Genomic DNA, 23,105 nt, shown 5'->3' on the forward strand with positions numbered 1-23,105 from the left:
AAAAATCAATCCATACATAACGAAGGTCTAAACAAGGTCTTCGAATTGAACTTCTCCTTTTTTGTAGTCGATTAAAAATCGAAAAACATTTATAAAAGGCTCAAAAGCCGAATGTGAGATATAAAAAAAACGTGCCCATATGAAATATTCACTAAACTAGTGACTAATTTATCAAACAACATTTGTTAACGACAATTGAGACAAACAGTAAATACGATAAATATCTTCTTATAAAGTCAATTTGTTTATTTTATCAATGATAACAAGAAGAAATACTTTAAATTGTGCAACGTATTTTACTTTAATCTTTAAATAACTATCATACGGTTTGTGGCTTTGCAAGTTAATAGCGATAATACTTACTTCGAAATTAATAAACAATTAGGAATATTTCTCATAAAGGTCATTAATACGGTATTTCAATTGACAATGAAACGCGAATGTTCAATTAGTGCGCTTTGCTCGATCCAGTTGTTCGTAAAAGTCAATATAAAAGGGACATTATGTTGTCGTTCACTAAGTCAACATTAATTCTGTTTGTGTGTTTTCATCAAAACCTGAATAAATACTTGTACCGAACATCAAGACCCAGAAGCTCTTGCTTCCTTCTTTCAACAAGCAGCTTCTTTCAGAAGCAGCTTTTCAGCAAAATCGGCTTTAGTTATTTCGTCAAATTTAAATCACTTGCGCAATTTATTTAAGTACAAGAAATAATAATATAAATATCTTCTCAGGATTAGCAGACCCATAAGTGAACTAGATCAACGAGTCAGTCAAAAGACTAACTAAACAGAAATCATCCAAAGATGCCCAATACCAGGGATCAGAGGATTGAAGATGTTATCGATGACGAGAGGGGCTTGGAAAATTTTGATAGTTCCTCGACAGAAATTCCCCTATAAGTTTTTGCTGACTTCAAAATATTGTTTATTTGAATGCACAAGCTCAGGGTCTGCAGACCCATAAGGAAACTAGATAAATGAGTCAGTCAAAAGGCAAACTAAACACAAAGCATACAAAGACGCAAGAGTAATACAACACCAGGAATGTGATGTAGGTGCATAGGGTTATAGATGTTATCTTTTTTTATGATATCGGTCGTGGGACTAGCAATTGGTCACCATCGCCCACAGACAATGGCGCTGTAAGAAATATTAACTAGTCCTTACATCGCCAAGCTTGGGAACTAAGATGGGATTATCCCTTGTGCCTGTAGTTACACTGGCTCACTCACCCTTCAAAACGTAACACAACAATACGGAGTACTGCCGTTTGGCGGTAGAACATCTGTACCTACCCAGACGGACTTGCACAAAGCCCTACCACCAATAATAATAAACGAATATTTACAAATTTCGAAATCCGTTCCGTAAGAATTCGCACAAAACATCGCAGATTACGTTCGTGAAATGTCAGAAAATGATAAGGTGATATTGACTATACTAATACAATTATAAAAATTTTACAAAACGTCACTGTAAGTACGGCTCTTTTATATTTTTAATTTGTATCGTAAAATTTCTTATTTCAACTCTTTTGAATACGAAAATCCTCACCTGAGAATTTATCAGAATTGGACCAACGTATTCGTTGAGGCTAAATTCAAAATTTAACATCAGCTTCGCAAATAAAATTTGTATTCGAAATTGAAAAAACATTAAAATTTTAACGTAACATTGATAAAAGTAATTTATCAGCAATAATTTTGATAACATTTTAGTGGTATACTTTGATTTATAGACTAAAAAAAATTTGAATTTAGAATCAAAAACAATCCTACAATGACATTTTTTTTTTCACTTACCTTTCGTGACTGTTTGTCTCTCTTTCTTTTTTATATATTTTTTCTTACTCTAGCAAATTACTCATGTGTATAATATGTCGTTCGTTCGTATCAGACTATTCGTTTGCACAAATTTCTTAATCCTAGACTTGCGTTAAAAGTAATATCGTATTGATTACATCACATTTATCATTTCTAATCAGTTCTTTGGAGATAAGAGCTATAATTTCGGTGTACGATTCGATCAGTTTGGATCAGATATTTGCGACATGTACTTGTGTTGGAATTTAACGTTTCATCGTCATTCTTAGTGCCTATGTGTCGCATAAAGTATATTTGTTTAGAATTTAATGTTTCGGAGTCCTGTTTACTAAAATGGCTGGTGGAAATAACACTATGAACGAGGCAAGTTATTTAAAGTTATTTTTAATTCTCATATTAGGTATATTCGTAAACTTTTTTGGGCTTTGTATTGAAATTAACAATAAAAACGATCGATCATTAGTATTTCCTATTCAATGTTTAAAATTAAAATAATGTTTGTGAAATTAAAATATTTATGTAGAGTTTCAAATAGCATCGATAAATATTATTATCGACTATTTTTTATTATAAATAAATCAACGGAATTAATTGTTTCGATTGATTTATCGTACCCTGTAATAAGTATAATAACATTGTTAAAGTATTAGTCGATAAAATGTCAATGCACTGGTTACTTGGCAATGTAAAAAAAAACTTAAATTGCAATAGAATTTTATAAAATTTCCATATCAATTAATTTATCTTAAATTTATATCCATAGCAATGAATTTTGTTTTTTATAAATCAGGGTATAAGACTGTAAAGCGTCCACGTTGTCTCTCGTATAATTTACTACGGGAAAGAGATATTTGCAAAACTAATACGTATAAATAAATAAAAAAACATATATTAGTAATAATAATAACTTTATCGTTAACCTGATGTTTTCAAATCTTAATAATACTAACCTGGCTTCAGAACTAGTTTAAGCTGTGCGTTTCTTTCTACACAATTCTCATTTAATTTTTTTTTTTAATTTTTTAAATAAAAGATAAAAAACAAAGCAGTTTCTAGTTATTACAAAAAAAATATTTGAATATAGAATTAAGTGTGTTCTATATTTAATTAGTTTATTCTTTACTTTAACAAATCGTGATTGAACATCAGAAACCGATCGTTTTTGAGTTACGTATGAACGAGTCGTCAAAGTTGTATCTATAAAATTTTATTTCACGTACTCGTAGATATTACATGCGAAACCGAACGATTCTTAATTACGTCTCAAAGATAACTTCATTCTACCAATCGTTAACAAAATCAATCAATTCTATCATCCGTATTAGTCTAATAAATACGTTCTTTCTAAAATAATTTAAAAAACCTATGTTAAAGAATAAGGAAATGTACGGGTAGATTTATTTTAGGGATACTTATTGAATTTAAATAAAGAAAAAAATATAAATAAAGAAAAAACTAGGAATGGCAATCTTTTTGAGACGTTGATCGTATCAAAAATGAAAATTCAAAATCAAATATTCTTTATTAAATTGGGTTTTTATAAGAATTTTTGGTTATGAACAATCATATACCGAATTAAATTAAATCTGATAGGTACCACGATCTTACGAAACATTATATCATAAAGGAGAGGGTACCTATTTTATGAAGCAGCATAGCCCTCGGCTAGGAAGACCACAAAGCTATTCTTTATATTATTAGTCTTTAAAACTATATTCACATTGGTTAGATATCAATGACAAGCGTGTATTTTCGACAACAAACCGCAAAGTTCTCATTTCATTTCATGCATTCTCTTTGGCAATTGATATCGATTTTTAAAATAAAAATGATTATCAATCGTGTGAGTGTGTGTGAGAGTGATTCATAGTAATTATTTGCATATTAAAATTACACGATATTATTTTATCTTTAAATATGAATACATTTGATATTTTAAACATATCAATGACGACATTCACTTAAATGAATCATCTTTAAACAATCACACTTAAAAAAAAGGTGCGTGTGTTCATCTTCTTAATTAAATATATTTTATAATTAAATAATAATAATATACTTATTTGTAATACAATTATATTAAACTTTTTTTAATAGTATAACCCTGACAAACTTAAATCAAAACAAAAGTTTTTTATTCTTTTAAACTTTACAATAGAGCGTTTTTATACCGTCAATATTTAAACACTACCACCGTTTCGGAATTTTCGTTATTTAAATATGTATGTATGTAGATGTATACATTACATGATTATGTAGATTAAATAGCATTTAAATGAAATAAAAAACCTATCAAAAATGGATGAAAACTAAAAACAAAACTAGATAATGAAATAAAAGTGTGTTTTTTTTATAATGATATTAAAAGTACTTAAGGCTTGCTTTTAACGTACTAATAACTTTTAATTACGAAGATATCCAGTGGCCAGAAGACCTGAATCGAAGGCTCAATTTAGATCTGCATTGCGTTTATATTTCATAATTAGAAGTATTTCAAAGTCTAATATAACTAAGCGAACTTCTTATAAATCTCAGTATGTCAACATTAATCGTGCTAAGATCTAAAAAGTTTCACTTAGAAAGCCTTTGATAATGTAGTATATGTGAAGTAAGAAGTACATAACTCAGTTAACGACATTCTACAAGTATCACTTAAGTTGGTAGGTGTTTGAAACTGGAGCTCTTAACTTCCGAGCGCTGGTGCACATCTCATATGTTTATAGAATCGGTGTAACGTTATCAACGGCGCACTTTTAACTTAACGATTTTGCAATCATTAAAATAAACTAAGTTTAATATTTAATAATATAAATCAATAATCAATATCAATATACTTTTTAAGTAAGCTATTATATGTATATTTTCAAGCACATTTAAATCGCCAGCTTATAGGGAGGGAGGGGAAGAGGAGTAGTTCGTTTCGTTCAAAATCTCGATGAGATCGGTCCTGGTCTCTGGTTCGGGTTCAGCTCCACGTTTTATTATCATCTATATAGTCTTGTGTTGAATATCATACTTTTATAGTAAGAATTTCCTTTGTTCAAGCAAATCTTGCACAACTCAAACTAAAATACAAAAAACCTTCAATTTTGGAGAAGACTATGGTTTTGTAATGTGGCGTCGCATTAGAAAAGGATTTTGAAGAGGTGTTCAAAAGGGCCCTTTACTTTTTCCTCAACTTTATTGGATCAATACGTTTAAAGTGTAATTGTTTTATCGTTCTAAGATAAATTATCTCATACAATTTTATGAGACAGAATAAATAGTTTTACTTTTAGTTTTTTTTTTAATATTGTACGAAGGCAAACGTGAAAATGGGCCACCTGATCGTAAACGTTCACCACTGCCCAAAGACACTGGCGTAATAAGTAAGGAATAGTTAATATCCTTACATCGCTAAAGCGCATCTAACCGTGGGAACTAAAATGTAACCTCCCTTGGGTCTGTAGTTATACTAGTTCACTTATCATTTAAACAGCAATAAATTATTGGGTTCCGCAATAATTTATTACTATTATGCGGAATTTTGAAAATGGAATTGCAAAAAGCGTTGACACCATTTGTCATTTTCATGGGTGAATTCATAACGCAGTAAAACACATACTCACACATTGCAAGAAAAAAGATTTGATTATAACCTACCTTGAGAATAGTTTTCTGGATACATGGTACATTCACGGGTTTATTTCAGACAGCAGAAACAAAAAAAAAATTCAATGAAATGCATTACTTATTTAAATAATAAAATATATAAATAATGTTCAGAATACTAAAGAGCTACTGTAGGAGATAGTCTTGTTTCTTAATGTCTGAGCGACAACTTCTGCATAATATTATTTGAAGAACAGCAAACTGAATCGAAGTTAGCATCTCCATTGAGCCCATAGCAATTGAAACGAAATTTGCATTTAAATTAAAATAATTATTCAATTGTTTGATGGGATTAAGTTAGCAAGAATCCACTTTATTCAAATTAATACTTTAAGTAACTATTTAGAGTCAAACTCATTATAACAATTCGGTTCCAAAAGTTCTTTTGTAACTTGTAAGCTCCAAAAAGAAGAAAAATAAATGATTTCTAATTGGTGCCCTATCCGACATAAATGATATTAGGAAATGAGGAGACTTTTTGCAATGTCTACATGAAACAATGACTTAACCAATATTCGTAAAACTTATACTAGATCATGAAGAGCGTTTTGGAAAAGGTTTCAGTATATAATATTATTAAATAATATGCTGTGGTTTGCAGTTAAATCTGTTTCAAATTTAGATTATTGACAAAACAATTGAGATTTATATAATAAAACTATCGTCCCGCCCCGGCTTCGCATGGGTGCAATACTGATATATGAATGTCTTTATATACAACGTTCACAGCATTTTATTTTCATTAGACTATACAAACCGCTATGTACCTGCATTTTAAATCTGTAATATCTTGGAAAATATTCATTTAAATTACATACTGTAAAACGCCATATTATATATACTCGCGAACTTTTTTATAGACTCTCTTAAGGTGTACAATACTGTAGTACTTTATTTTGATATATCTCGTAAGGTGCAGCCAGCTTTTGCAACGTAAGCGCAAAAGATGTGTTTATTTACGACATCATATTAGAAACCTCCAAAGTATCAGTGATTCTCGACTGTGTTATGACATAAACTCTTACACATATTATACAAACACTCGCACATGTTTCATGTAATTCGATAATGAAAAAAATATAAACAACGAATTTGTAAAAGATTACACCAACCCCTGTAAAGAACCTGCGGAATAAACTCCGCGGTTTTATTTCAAAGTTCACGATCTTACCGTTTCCAATATATAATAATAATAAAAATAATAATAAATAGCTTGAATACGGTCGTTTTATTTCCAAACGTGCTGCCATCCTTTTATAGCAACCTCTTACAAATGTAAACTGTTATAGATAAAAAATATCTGTCTGTACTTAGACCATTAAAAAAAAACATCTTAACTTACTCTGTATTATAACAATACCCTATCATTATGAAAAACATTACCAACATAATAAAAAAAAATAATAGAACTGAAATGCAAGAAATGTTCATTTTAAAACTGAAAATATATTTCCTTCTAGGCAAAGACTAAAGGCAATCTGCCGGAGAACAGCAGTGATAATGCCTTGAACGATACTCCCGAGCGAGCAGCGTGGGGACGACCGCTGGAATTCATATTGGCATGTCTAGGATACGCCGTCGGACTTGGGAATGTCTGGCGATTCCCTTACCTGTGCTACAGAAATGGTGGAGGTAAGAAGCTATGCGATAAAACAGTTTCTATTCCCTAGAACGAAGCCATTGTTTTAGCTTAGGTGTTATTTGAATATCTCTTTAACGCCTCGATTATATTTTACTTTATGGTATTTTATATAAATGTTTTAGTAAGATTTTAGTAGTGATTTTTCTTAACGAATATTTTTTACATTCAAAATGACGGTATCAATTGTATTATTTTTTGCTTGCTGTTTATTATGTATTTACTAAAATTCAATTCTTAGTTTAATTTAATGGCTTTTAGTTGTGCCGACAGCATGTATCTACTTAATAAAAATAAAAAATTACTGATTGAAATACAAGGTGAAATGTTACGTAAGACCTCAAACTATTGTTCCTGTAATGCGTACAATAAAATATCCTAAGATTTTATCCAAAGAATATATATTTGAAACTGATTTTGTAAAGTACTTTAAACGACTAAAAATGATTATTCACTATATATAAAAGACTATCTAAGTGCCTTTTAAAAATTTAATTTATTATCGATTAAAAAAAACAGTTAAGAGATACCCGAGAAAAACTAGTGAAAGAAAATTGCATGAAAATTAAAATGACACATACCAGGACCTATACAGAATCCTAGCGAAAATATATGATCTTTTTTTATGCACGTCTGCAGTAAAATCCTGTAAACGTTACAACACTAAGAGCTCTTGTCTCAAATTCTGCTTCGAAAATTTACTTTCAGTGCGCTCAAAGCGAGGCTTTCAGTGTAAAATAAATCGAATATTAGTAAAATCTAATTTCTACACACCGTAGTATATATCTTGAAAATTGTAATTCATAATTAAATTTAAATAATATATAATTATTGTATACATTTATAACTTATATAAGCAGTAAATCGATCTAGATGAATTATTGGATTTACGATATTTCTGCACACGGTTGGCAGATAAAAAAAAAACATCACAGACAATAAAACACCACAATGAATGGGTAAAATATTTAATGATAATATTGTGTGAGCTCAGCTTTCGAAATTTAAAAATTAAGTGAGAACGATTTGTTAATTTAAATGTGTTTGTCTTGATTATTATTTTATTTTTGGCCAGTAACCATACCAGGGCGTAGACGTAAAAATATCAAAGGAAATCAGTCAATGGGATTATTAGGAATATAACTTGTTTTCAAGATTAAAGTCTCTATTGTGCATTCTTATTCTTGTAAGGACTAAAAGGGTAAAAATTTTCAAAGTAAAATCCGCGTTAAGCTATGAAAAATGAGCTTTCTGATGCGTATATTGCGTAATTGCATTTTCTTTGCCGCGACCGAGAACAAATTTTGTTTTCCTTTTGTAAAGAAATGTAGAACTATTTTCTTTTATAAATTTAACCTTAGCCGTTGTAACTTGAAGTATTTTCATATCGTTATTTTACAAACATTTTGATTAATAATTTATTTATTAATGTTTCAGTAAATGTTTTTGACGACTTCGGTGGTCGAGTAGTGTGTACACCGGTTTTCATGGGTACGCCACATCGAGGTCCCGGGTTCGATTCCCAGCCGAGTCGATGTAGAAGAAGTTAATTAGTTTCCTATGTTGTGTTGGATCTGGTTGTTTGTGTTACCGTCGTTACGTCTGACTTTCCATAACACAAGTGCTTTAGCTACTTACATTGGGACCAAAGTAATGTGTGTGATGTTGTCCAATATTAACAATTATTAACTTTATTAATTAAAATGTAATTAATGTAAAAAAATAATAATATATAAATACGTAATGATTATTTAAATGTTATAAAAACAGAAATTTACCGGGTTTTAATAATTCACTTTATTTTATTATTATTTTTTACTATTGTCTTTGATTATAAATTTAAAAAAAAAAGACTAATCGACCTTCTTCGTTTTTTTTTATTCAATATTTATTGGAAATTAAAAATGTTTTACGATATTTATAGGTAGCTCAATGAAGCCAATGTAATAAATAATAATTATTATGTAGGTAGATTGCACAAAAACACACAATCATTAAATCTACATTAAAATCTTTAAGAATTTACTAAAAGCAAATTTAATGATAAAAATGTGATTTATGTTTGCGAGAAACCCTTTCGTTATGGAACTAAGAATTACCAATAAAAGTTGCGGTGGCGGTTATTTTTATAAATTCAATATATTTAACAAAATCAAGGTGTCCTTATCAATAATAGAATAACAGATAATAGACATGAATTACCTCATTTTGCATATTTAATAGCCTATTTATAGAAAAAGCTTATTAAATATAACATAATGCCGCAATCTACGGAGGCGAAGCAGTAACGTTTGAAGTAAATGAAACCGTACGGAACCACTATTTGTATATACCATAGCTTATTCCAATCAAAGAAGAAGAAGTAAAAAAAAATAAACATGAGATTTTCATATTCCAAGCTTTGTTTTGCTTATAGTATACACTATAGACAGTTGATTAATATATCGATGTAATTTCGATTGAAAAACCCAATAACTTTTTATCGGCCCGACCTGGGCCGACCCCTGGACCTCGTGTCTGCGGCCATATATCTAACCATTAGACAAACGAAACATTCAGATTAGTTTGAATTTAAAAACACAAGCCAATTTCACAATTTTACTTCTAGAGTTCCGATACCATCCTTGCAGATATCCAAAACGCAATTTTTCGCGAATTCATAATGTTTCTTATGCTGTTTTACTCGTTTTCTGGTCAAAATCGATTAAAGACGTATGTATATTCGTGTGCAGTCGGGCAGAAGATGAGGGTTCGGTTTTCGGTTGTTTTCTTGAGATACTATTATAATAATATACTATATCAGTTAAGGTGGAATTACGGACCCGAAAATACCATAAAAGATTTCACGATAGCGTTATTAATATATTGTCGTTATAAATTCCAAGATAATGAAATAAAGAAACAGATTGAATAATATATTTCCAATATATTTTAGGTACTATATCTCAGGTAGGATCGAGTCGTTCAACTGAAACAATTGAAATGCAAAATTTAAAAAAATGCTCGATCGATTGAGTTGAGTAGTTGTAGATTCAGTTGAATTGTATCTGATGCATAAATAAAGTTACATAGAAGCAGTACTGCATACCATGAGATCTAAGCTTTTATATCCTTGGTACTTGTAATAAAATTGGCTCTTCATCCAAACCCGAAACAAAACAATCCATATTTTTGATATTTAACACATTAGATTGACAAAGTTTTAAAATGTACTAGTAAATATGATTGTAATAAAAAAATATTGTTCCAGGTGCATTTTTGATACCGTTTTTCTTGATGTTGGTCCTAATTGGACTTCCAATATTCTACCTTGAGCTGTATATTGGACAATACACAGCATTGGGGCCAATCAAGGCTTTTAGTTCGATTGGTCCTTTCTTCAGCGGCGTCGGCTACTGCACATTGGTTGTGATCAGTATTATATCAATATATTTCATGATTATCATCGCTTGGACGAGTTTTTATACATTCGTGTCAATTGGCGGTCAACTTGGTTGGGGATCCTGTGACAATGTGTATAACACTGACTGTAAGTGGTTTGTTTTTATTTATGAAAGATAATGTTTATGTTGATGAAAAGCACTGTGTTTTGTCTCATTGTAGTCGAATGGATACATTAAAAGACACGTGTTCGAATATAATTTAGGGCGTATAACAATCCATCCCATGATTTCCTCAATATTTCTCCTTAGATATTCAATAGCATAGAGGTATATTCTTAAGCCCCGTTTATATACATATAGTTCATAAAAAAAACAACTAGCTACTTTTTGTAAATGTGTCAATATTTTACGATTTGGAAATATGAATAAATTTAACATCTACAAAATTAACTAACAACATAATCATTGATGTGTGTGATTTATGCTTTGTATATATTATTTAAGATAAGAATTGAAATTTAGAAATTATCTTCTCTCATACGTAGAAAAGTAATACAATCCTTACTTTAGTCGTTAAATTTATGCTCGAGTCGTATAAAATTTATGACTGACGAGTATATTATAATCGTAAAAAGTACGTATATTATAGCCGTATTATTGGCAATACTAAGGTATATGGTAATTTTGAACACAAAAAAATTTATTTAAATTATAAAGCTGAAGTTAGTTTATGATATAACATTCTCTCCTGTTTTTTCTCTAGTAGAAATATATCCACCAATTATTCCTGTACTTACTTAGTTCTTAATTCTGTTTTTCTTAGCTATGAAGTATGGCAGATTTTGTTGCACTTCTTCAACCTCCAAAATATTCTTGAACGCAAATTAGTATATTCATAATACAAAATGTATCCCAGTCGAATGCATTTCTATACAGTGCAATTCAATAATTATATTACTTTCAATACGTGATAATGCAATATTGCTACATAAAGGGAAATTCTATTGAATAAATATTTTTTGCTTGTTTACGAAGGACAAAATTTATTAGATACGCCTGAAAAAAATACCTTTTATGCAAATTAATGATTGATAGTATAAGCTTAGCTTACTCCTGCACTAATTTTAAACAAACCTGTGCCATATTATAATCCCAAATTGTAGATATTTGAAGAAGCCCTTGCACTTTAAATGTCCGATTTTATAGTTAATTCAAGTCTAATATGTAAATTCTAAATACAGTTTGTTACAGTGGTTCCTACGATAAGGAGTGCAGAATGAATAACACAGGAGAATCTTCAGATCTGACGTATTATTTACGAAAGTGCATGAGCATCGATGAAATATGTAGAATGACAGGATTCGAACCATATGATGGAAAATATTGCTGGAACGGAACTGAAACAGTTCCTTGGTACACGAACGTTACCAGACGATTGGCTTCCGAAGAGTACTACAAGTAAGTTCAAAGGCACTGATGATGGTAAAGGTGATGAGGAAATGGATTTGGTAAATCTAATAAAACTTCTTCGCAATACTTGGCAAATGTTTTGGAATACTGAGACAGAACTGAGAACTGACAAGTGTGAATTTTAGTCACAGCAGACATTTTTTAAGAAATATTTATATGAAAGTGAAAACGTATTTGCGCCACCTGACTGTGTCTGTCCGTATGTTTACTTCCACACTATCCATTTGCCAATCGGCCTATTTAGTTTTGATAAAAAAAAATACAATTTTAAGTGGAAATTCGACACAAAAATTCTTATTTGTACGGAATAGTTTATAGGTTTATTGATCTTTATGAAATTCATCTATAAAGTTAACCAAGAGTTAGTTTTTATCGTTTTTTTTGGATCATCTTATCAGTTTATTCGTATAAAGTGTTTTGGACACTTCACTCACTTTTATGTAATCTATAAAGTACTGAGTACTTGTTGTTTTTATTGAATTTGAACAGAGGTTAATTCTGCAAGGCATATGTGGTTTTTATTGGTTCCATTATAAACAATTTAAATTTGATATTTATAAAGAACACTAATTTTTGTGCGCGAAATTTGGTCCTTTGCCCGTTCCACGTTATCAGCAAAAAGATGCTGACAATATATATGACAATTTAACGGTTAAAATTACATATTTAAGGTTTTTTATTGTGAGATTTATTAATGTAAATGTTAGTAGCTTAATCATTATTTCGATTCAATCACATACTATAACAATTACTGGCTTCCTCACTCCTCTGCTTTCGGAAAGTATATTAGGCCTTTTGTCCTGCACCTGAACTTCGATCGTCTCGGACTTGCTGTCCCATCGGATGGTGATAGTAAGGGAAGCCGTTTGTCCTGCACGTGAACTTTGTCGAACGTGTTGGATTTGCCGTCCCATCGGATAGTGATAGTAAGGGAAGCCGTTTGTCCTGCACCTGAACTTTGTCGAACGTGTTGGATTTGCCGTCCCATCGGATAGTGATAGTAAGAGAAGCCGTTTGGCTGTTCGGCCTTGAGATTGGCTGTAGTAGCCGATATCGGTCAGAACTACATCATCAAGTATAATCATTATTTTGATTCAACCAATTTAACAATTATCTAGCTTCTGAGTGTTATTTGATTTGAAAATATAATTAGAAAAAAAAATTGACAGTCGATACATAATGCTCAAATCTGTTTCCTTACTTATATAATCTGATTATTCTAAATAACTTATCTATATTATCACGTTGATAATATGACGTTATATATATTATTAGAATTTTTAAATACCATTCGAATTAGCAAAGTGAATTGTGATTGAGATAGTTTATAACTTCTTAGGGTATATATATAAAGAACCGGCCTGTATACATAGCAGGAAACAACTGGATATATATAAATAAATTAATAAATACTAAAACTTTGATACTAATAATACAATGTATGCTCCTTCTACCTCTTCTTTTCACCTCACCTCACCTCACCTCAGCTTACCTCAATGCAGCACCCCCTACACAACGCCAGCTTCATTCAGCTCACTTCATAACATCACCGTCATTTATATGTATATACATATGTTCAAAGAATAACTTTTGTGTTTAACAATTTTAATAGGCATTCATTGTGCACTACATCATTAGTGCAGAAGTACATGCACAACCCAAGTACAATCTCTATTCCCTTAATACGATGAGGTGATAAATTTGACACCACTGGAAAAGTTAAATACATGATCGGGTTTACATACAGCCCTACCAGGCTTTGTGCAAGCCCAATGCTAGGTACCACCCACTGACCAAATATTCTAACGCCATAGAGCAACACTTAATATTATTGAGTTCTGGTTTTAAAGGTGAGTGAGACGGTGTAACTACAGGAACAAGGGCATAACATTTCAATTTTCAAGGTTCGTGGTGCATAAGCGTTGTATGGAATTCTTGTTTATAATGTTTCTTACAATGGCTATGTTTACGAGTAGTGGTGACAATTCAATATCAGGTGATCCAATTGAATAATTCAAAGATACAGCTGTATGAGTCACGGGAGTATCAAAAGTGGAATGACAGATTCCAGACTTAGCTTTTCGGAATTTCTAAAATAATTAGGCCTCTGACTTTAATTTTCTTTTAAATTTCGAAAACTACGTAGTTTTGCTCTCAATACGTATCCAATAATCACATACAAAACTAATGTAAAGAGTTCTTGGTCAATATTTGTTGATTATTATCAAATTTTAAATATATTTAAACTGTAACCAAGCAATGGCAATCCGGTAGCGTGTGCGTATTAAGATTTTTATCAATCACATCACTAATTACATTATCAGATTTGGTCACCTTGGTATCAAACAAGACTCGCGTAATATATTAAATATTTATTGGTACTAATCGAATTATGTATGTATATTAATCATTCGCAAAAATAGACGTTGCTTTCATGCTAATAGTAGCAAAATCAAAATATACTTACTTTTGAATCTTCACTTAACAAACTATAATAAGTGAAACTACCATCGGTTCGGAATTCAGATTCTACCGAGGCGAACCGGCAAAGAAAATCAGTAGGTACCCTTCTTCAACGTTTAAAAAGTCATGTTAATTAAAAACAATTATATATGTCTGCCTTCCTGAAAGTCCACGCTTTTTTATCATCTGTATAATCTTGTATTGAATAATATGCCTTATTTAACAATGTATTTTTTTACAAATGATTTGAATTTATGAATCGGCAAAGTAAAAAATATCTGCGGAATTTTATTATAGAAACGAACACCTTGCCCCAAGAAGGAATTATTGACTTTGTGAAGTCGGAAACTTGGCGTTATAAGCTTATATATTCACTGATTCTATCAAAGTGATCAATATTACTGTGAATATACATACATAATATTATTGTAAATATATTGTAATGCAACAGTAAGTATCCCTACTTAGTTACATACATGTCACACAACGATTTGTTAAAGTTTATCGAGGAAATCTCGATTTATTTCAGGACGATTACTGTTCCTAATCCTTATGGAGCGTACGCGTCATTACTTCCCTGACTGATAAATGACGATAAAAATGATAAAAAAACGCAAGGGTAATCTAGATATTAATAATAATAACATTTTCGTTGTATTCAAACAAGGTTTATGAATATTTATGATACACCTTACAAGGTCAAAGAGCATCGATAATCGAATGGAACCCAATGAAACAATGATCAAAATTATTATGTTTACGTTGCAATAAAGTCGTGTTTTCCAATTATATATTTGAATTTAGAACGTACTTGTCTCTTATTCCAGTTATTTGAGTCATATTATTTCTTATTTTTCACATCTAATTCTGATCATATCCTCATTACCCAATTTCTGAACTTGTAATTTCTAAGTGGATCAATTTATTTTTGAATTTTTTCACCTTTGATGACGCAGACACTGAATCTGACGCTGCGTATAGACCTCGCACCTTAAAAAATATTAATCATTCCTTATATCGCTAATGCACCAACATCTTTGAGAGCTGAGATGTTATCTTCCTCGTGCCAGAAGTTTACACTGACTCATTGATCTTTCGAGCCGGAAAACAATAACACTAATTAATTCTGGTTGGCAGTAGAGCGTGTGTAGTTGTTGTTGGTATGTGGGTGGATTCTACACAGACGGGCTAAACCAGGATTCAGAATATCACTGAATATATTAATTCTGATCACGCTTAAACCATTTTATGATCACTCTATGGTCGTATAGAATTTATTCGTAAAGGTTTCGAGCACCTGGGTTTGTATTCCTTGATGCATCATAATATTTATGTGCAGACTAGTCTAGTTATTGAGAATCGATATTGAGTTAGGACTTAATTAATGAATATTTGTCACAATTATCCTACAGTCCTAGTGTACAATAGTTTTTAAACTAGACAATATTAAACGAGTGATTATTTATTTTTAGTGAACGTGTATTAGGACGTGGTGATTCAACATGGGAAAATTGGGGAACTATCCAATGGCACATAGTTGGATGTCTTTTCTTTTCTTGGTTTGTGGCATTCCTATGTGTTATTAAGGTAAGAATTTTTTATTATATGTATTTAACCTAAAAGAAAAAGCTCAATAAAAAGTGGTACACTGTACCCCTTTACCAGTGATACACCACTTTTCATTGAGCCTTGAGTCAACTATAAGTACAAGTATAAGTACAAGCCTTGAGATAAGTGGAAAATGAAGTACATATTTAGTCAAGCTTGCAATAAACATCTACCTAAGAAGAAAGATTATACAATTGGTTGAATTAATATTTACTTAATAAATGTTCTAACACTTGTGAGCAAAACTGTATTTGAATATGAACTTTATTTGTTTTAGGGGGTACAGTCAGCAGGAAAAGTAGTATATTTCACGGCTCTATTCCCATACGTGATGTTAACAGCTTTATTAATCAGGGGTGTGACGTTAGAAGGAGCTGGAGAAGGTATAATGTTCTACCTATCCCCTAATTGGAGTACGCTATTGGAAGCTCGAGTCTGGGGTGATGCAGCTTCCCAGGTAAATATATACACATTTTAAATGTTGCGATTAAAAATTATGTTTTGAGCAGTACTATGTTTGACCTTGAATTAGTTATGACTTGTTAATAGTTTAAAAAAAATATATAGTACTGTTTTGTTAAAGTTGTTAAAGAGAAATTGCCTTAATCTTATATTAGTAGCAATACCGCATATAAGCCTGCAACTGGTTATTTAAACATCAAAATTAAACGCCTAGCCATTTTACTAAACTTCCGTTCATAGAATAGGGTACCTTTTATGAGACTCTCCTGTTTTTAAATAAGCCCGGCTCTCTAGCTCTATTTGGTCTTCTCGGTCTGACCCCTAACCTTAGATACTCCGTTCCTGAGATATTATCAAAAATAACTATAGTAATTCTAACTTAGATTAAATTAGGTTGTGTATCAACAATTTCGGAATAAAATATTTTTATCTCTTAGAAATTAATAAAAATATATTATTAAACTAAATAAAGTAAAAATAACGAACCGCCTATGAGAACGACACACTATAGAGCTTATTTCACAACGCTTCTTCAAAGCGGGTGATACACGTGTGGTAGAATTTCAGATATTAATTTTCTCCTCGCGACGTTATTCTTTAGTGTCCAGTCCTGTATAATTTAAAAACAAAAGACCTGAACCATATCAAACTATACTTAAGAGTATCAGCTTTTATTTGATCACAATGTCCAATTAATTTATCCATTATACTGCATTGCGACGTTGTAATAACTCATCTACATATTTATTATTATTTTTTAAATATTACTCGAGTTACTGTTAAACTATGTCGTGTAATCAATTTTTAAAACAAAATCAAAACTTTATTAATGTTTATCTGGTTGTTCGGCTTTGGTCTTTGGCCCGACTGTGAAGTACCACCCACCCATCATATACATATTTTACCGATGAACCGTTTGGTGGGTGAGTGCCAGTGTAAATGCACTCTATATAAGGGACATAACATCTCACACAGTGGTGACAACTTACCATCACGCCTGTCTGCCAGTCCGTCGACCTACATGATATAAAAAAGTAACCTTTTATGCAGTGTGTCTCCATTAATTAATGACATCAATATTGCTAGCTCAAGTTTGGAAATTGACCTTTTTTAAAGTTAGTAATTACTTTGAATAATTATTTTTATTTTTCATTTTCTATTATAAAATAAATTACTTGCTTTTAAAGTAGATCTTTTGTCTTACTTTGTTTTAAAAGAAACTTTTATAATTGTTGTCCCTAATGTCCCTAACATTCAGGACAGCTGCCTAGCCCTAAATAAAATTGGTTAAAAGATCCTATAAAACATGCAAATGTGTTCGATGTTTAGAAACAATGATGTGTCAATTAAACGGAGTATAGTTTTAATCTCCTTTCGCCAAAGAGCTATTCAGTCACTCATTAAAACTTAAGAAACTCTCAAGTCAAAACATTAATCCTTCTACGGGATTTATCGAAAACAATTTCCACTTTTATTCGCGTTATACATAAATAAACACCTTAAGACTAATTAAGTTGAAAATTTGTACAAATTGTGCGGCGATTAATACAAAAGTTTTAAATTAATTGACGCTGTTTTTATTAGCGAAATTTTCTTCAAGTTTTTTTCGGCGAAGTTTTTCACTTAAGCTACTGAGCGACTTTAAGAACTTTGAAGCAAATAATATTACCGGTTTCTTGCTGGATTTTCGTAACACGAGTTTGCAATGACGAGGTCTTAGATTTCATTTTTTCCGTTTTACGTTTAGAACCATATAAAATGAAAATTTTTTGTGAGCTGTATTAATGGAAATTTTTACGATCACAAAATAAATAAATTAAAATTTGCCAATATTCTAAGCCGAGATGGCCCAGTGGTTAGAACACGTGCATCTTAACCGATGATTTCGGGTTCAAACCCAGGCAGGCACCACTGAATTTTCATGTGCTTAATTTGTGTTTATAATTCATCTCGTGCTCGGCGGTGAAGGAAAACATCGTGAGGAAACCTGCATGTGTCTAATTTCAACGAAATTCTGCCACATGTGTATTCCGCCAACCCGCATTGGAGCAGCGTGGTGGAATATGCTCCAAAAAACCTTCTCCTCAAAACGGAGAGGAGGCCTTTATTCCAGCAGTGGGACATTTACGGGCTGCTAATGCAATATTCTAAAAAATTGGAACTAAAAATCTTTACAATATGTTTATTTTAAAGATATTAATTACCTTTTTGAATAATTCTTCTCCAAAGGAGAACAGGCCTTGATCAGCTGTGCTAATACTTATATAGGTAACAATATTATAAACTTCGATCCACCCAGTTATTAGTAATTAGTAATACGTCACTTTACTCCTGTTATTGATGTGACATATTTCCTCTCGCTTTCCAGCAATTTTTGGTATTGATAGATAGATAAAAGGGAGGGAAGTATGTAACAGGAAACGATTTGATTTGAAGCGGAAACTATTCGATTTGACCAATGAGCATGCGTGGTTCTAGAGTTGACCGTCTGATGTCAACCCGTTTTCCAAGAAAATATAATATTATTATAGGTTAACATGATGAGATATCAGCAGTTACATATCGTATGCGACTATTTTATGGGTTAGTTATCTATTGAAAACATTTGGGTATACATTTATTCTTCTGTTTTAATTACCATAAGTGCATACAACGTTTGAATACACCTTTTTACCTTGGACCTGGTACCTACCGAGGTCATGACTCTCTTATTTCTGTAATTATTTAGGCAGTGATGTTTTGTACATCTAGGCAGACTTGGACTAGCAATGTAATATATCAATTCATTTAATAAAAAAAACATTATTTTCAACAGATTTTCTATTCCTTCGGAGTCGCTTGCGGCTCCCTGGTCACCTTGGCATCGTATAACAAGTTCAACAATAACTGTCATTTCGACGCCGTATTTGTCAGCTGTACAAACTTTCTGACATCAATATACGCGGGTTTCGCCATATTTTCCGTCCTCGGTTTCCAAGCTCAGATGATGGGAGTCAGTGTCGATGGTAAGTGATAAGTCCATTTTTTAGCCTGATGCATCAGTTTAATATGCCTTATGCGACTGCACCTGACTTCCTTGTGTCTCATCTAGGTCAGACTATATAATTTCTTGTTTAATCTTTAAGATTTCAAAACTATGATCTGCTCAGAAAGACGTTAAAGAAATGCTATTTACTTAAATAAATAATGAACTTCTGTTATCTTATAATTAATATATCAGTGGTTAAATGGAAACAAAAATAAATTATGTGCAATAAAAGTAAAAAAAGCATTCAGTAAACACTTAGCTTCATATTGAAGTCACAATAGCTATGATTTTCAGTATATATATATATATTATATAGATAGATTACTATTTATTAGTAGTAGAGTTTTTATAAACATGAGAATCTTTAATCTTAACCGAACGTACGTTAATAGTTAAGGAAGCTGACTATTTCCAATTTTCAAACTTGAATGATTATTCAATTGTAAAAAAATGTTGATTTTAAATAGATTAAATTATTTTTAATATTATGGTGGCAAGTTAGCCGTCATGCCATTATAGCCCGTGAATGATACAAGAGATTTTTTCTAAGTTATAAGTTAAGCGCTATCTATCAGTGTGTTGGCCGAATCCCAACACCAGCACAAACATTCCCAAATCTGAAAACATCTCTTTTTCATACATATTAATCATCAAATTAAACGCTTGCTTTATAAACATTCGCTATAATACAAACTTTCCAAATTCAAATGGTTTTATCTTTAGTTTTTTTTATGTTTTTGTGCTGTTTGTCCATAGCACGATTTTATTACGGTACGTTCAGTTAACTGCGCTGCAGAAAAATAGTACATGTTACGGCGGCCCACCGGCGTATCGGCATTTGTATGCTGAATAAACCGGTTTCAACTAGTTCGCACCGATATATTGACGTTTCGAATAAAATGTCGTCACTTTTATATCTAACTTGAAAATTAAGCTTAGATAATACCGTAGACGATAACCTTTCTCCTTAATTCGTTTATATTATAAGTGGATTCATGTAGACTGTAGTAGTTCTCATTAGTCATTTTAAAATATAACGCTTGGATGTAATTAGGAAGTGTCCCGAGATAACTTACCACGAGGTCCAATTTTGTGACCAATATTAAACTGTAAATTAAAAAATATAGTCTTTATTTTAAACAAATAAAACAACAATAACAACTTACTAAAAACTAAAACTCAACTGAATCGGCTGCCCAGCGTACGATAACAATGTCAGTTCGATCTAGTTAAAACTGGTTGTTACCGCTTACAAAACATAGGGCAGACATGCCGAGTTATATCGTTAGAAGATTCCAACAGTGCAAACAACATCACTGACCGTATGCAATCAATCTACATGTGATATTCACAGTACAACAATTTTAATTAACTAACTTCAATGTATAAGCGATTTTACTGCTTAATTAATAAAGTTTATTATTAATATTACGTATATTTTTTTAACTGAATCGAAAATATTTCCGATCAACGACCACAAAGCAAATATAAGAAGAAACTTCTATCGATATCCCACAAAAGGAATGTGTGGTTTTATTCCAATATACTCCGTATGTTAAACAAAGAAAGGGGCGAAACTAAATCCAATAAAACGATACTGTTCGCAATTCAAATCTGTAACGAACCAGACCGTTTTTTTTTTCTTTTTAAAGAATGAATGGATTGAGTTATTCTATAATTAACTATTGGGCTCTTTGGATTTGGTATTTAATTACGTGTTCAGGATTTATTGAGGACTTGCAATAGAATGTATACTAGATACCAATTAAGTAGGTGGTTAGTCCTATTATTAGAGTAGATGAATTTGAACCAAACATTGTGAGTTTGGCTTCTATTGGTGTTCAGACTGACAATCTGCTGCTGCGTGCTTTGTGTCTTTAATTCTCCTCGTTTTTCTTCACCTTCGAGTTTATTTGAGGAATATTTTCAGTATGGCAATTTTAACAACAAGTAATAAGCATGAATGCAATTAAAGTTATATATTGTGGCCTAAAATAATTTACAAATATTGTACAAAATTAAGGGTAAATAAATGGATGTAGGGCCGCCAAGCTCGAGAAATCTTGTATATAGTGGGTTTTTGAGAGTTCATGTAGTCTTGTTGATTGATTGATCTAAAATACTATATCAGGAAAAGTTTTTTTTTTAACAAATAAGTATATCCAAAGTAAAGAAAAAAGTGGTTTCAAATGCTTAAACACAAAGGCCTTAAGTATGTACATATGTAGTGAACTAATTAAAAAGTGAGAAAACATTATTTACCACAATAATGAAATGCGAATACCGATTACTATGTATATTATACTATGTATGAAGTTTTTACAAGTTCTTACAGAACCTATGCGTCAACAACCTTAACAGATACCAGAGGTTATTCTCCGTGTGCCTATAGTTACGATGGCCGATTTACCCATCAGACCGGAACCCAAAAATACTACTGGGTTATACAAAGACGTGCCTGCACAGAGCCCTACTACCAACGAAATTTTAAAAAATAACTATATAATCTTGTGCAAAATATTTTATAAATAATTAAAATAATACTTGTTCAATTATTGTATATGGCAGAATAATTTCAATGATTTTACCTGACCTTATGAGCGTATTATTAATGAGGACGTGAGGTGAAATCAAAATGATAACCGGTCTATATTTCGGACCACATGCTTACATTGTCGACTATTATTCCAACTTTTTTTAAGGGGAGGTATTCTGATCAAAGGTATTCTGAAATATTCTTTCATTGATTACGCAATACGAGCAATAAATAATTAACCGATATCAGTTTTATTTATGATTTTGGTAAGCGGACGAGCAAATGGACGGACCTGATAGTAAGTGGTCACCACCGCCGATAGACAATGGTGTAAGAAATATTAACCATTCCTTATATAACCAATGCGCCACCAACCTTGGGAACCAAGATGTTATGTCCTTTGTGACTGTAGTTACACTGGCTAACTTACCCTTCAAACTAGAACACAACAATACCGAGTACTGCTTTTTGGCGGTAGAATATTTGGTGAATGGGTGGTACCTACCCAAACGGGCTTGCACAAAGCCCTACCACCGAGTAACGGTAATTACACTAAAAAGTGAAAAAAGATAATTTCTCTAATACTTCAACTACAAATTACAACTACATACAAAGGAAGAAAATATGTTTGTTATTTATTTTGATCGTTTATTTCATATTTCGAATATAAAAATGGGGTCAGTGACCTGATTTTGAAAACACATAATATGGTATATCAACATTTTATACAGACAATTCCGAGATTTACAAATCACTATTACGAAGTTTTTACGAGGCGAATGCAACGTACAATTTTGTTGCTTGAACGAAGTCTCTGTCGGAGGTAGCTTGCAAGCCGACATCCCGCGTGTTGTATTGATCTGGTCAAGTTGATTAATCCGAGGTCCGTGCATGCCACGGATACAGTAAACAACTTCACACAAATTCGAACTGGTATCGGTTTGCGGTAAGCTGAAAAACCAACATAATTTTTTAACTCTTCCTTCTTTTAACAAAACATTCGTTTGTTTTACTTAAGGCGTTCTGTGTTTTTAATGTTA

The 23,105-nt window shown here is 31.5% G+C and overlaps 1 protein-coding gene across 1 annotated transcript in view; it reads left to right on the forward strand.

The window, feature by feature from the left end:
• The first annotated feature begins 2,061 nt into the window (after positions 1 to 2,061).
• Positions 2,062 to 23,105, forward strand: part of LOC125065303 (sodium- and chloride-dependent glycine transporter 1-like) — a 34,201-nt gene continuing 13,157 nt past the window's right edge. The window contains exons 1-7 of the mRNA XM_047672836.1: positions 2,062 to 2,188; positions 6,937 to 7,108; positions 10,366 to 10,644; positions 11,740 to 11,956; positions 15,904 to 16,018; positions 16,317 to 16,496; positions 19,317 to 19,506. Coding sequence (XP_047528792.1) covers positions 2,159 to 2,188; positions 6,937 to 7,108; positions 10,366 to 10,644; positions 11,740 to 11,956; positions 15,904 to 16,018; positions 16,317 to 16,496; positions 19,317 to 19,506 — 1,183 coding nt within the window. The 5' untranslated portion in view covers positions 2,062 to 2,158. The remainder of the gene's footprint in view (positions 2,189 to 6,936; positions 7,109 to 10,365; positions 10,645 to 11,739; positions 11,957 to 15,903; positions 16,019 to 16,316; positions 16,497 to 19,316; positions 19,507 to 23,105) is intronic.

The sequence above is a fragment of the Vanessa atalanta genome, chromosome 7, assembly GCF_905147765.1.
Source record: "Vanessa atalanta chromosome 7, ilVanAtal1.2, whole genome shotgun sequence".
NCBI lineage: Eukaryota > Metazoa > Arthropoda > Insecta > Lepidoptera > Nymphalidae > Vanessa > Vanessa atalanta.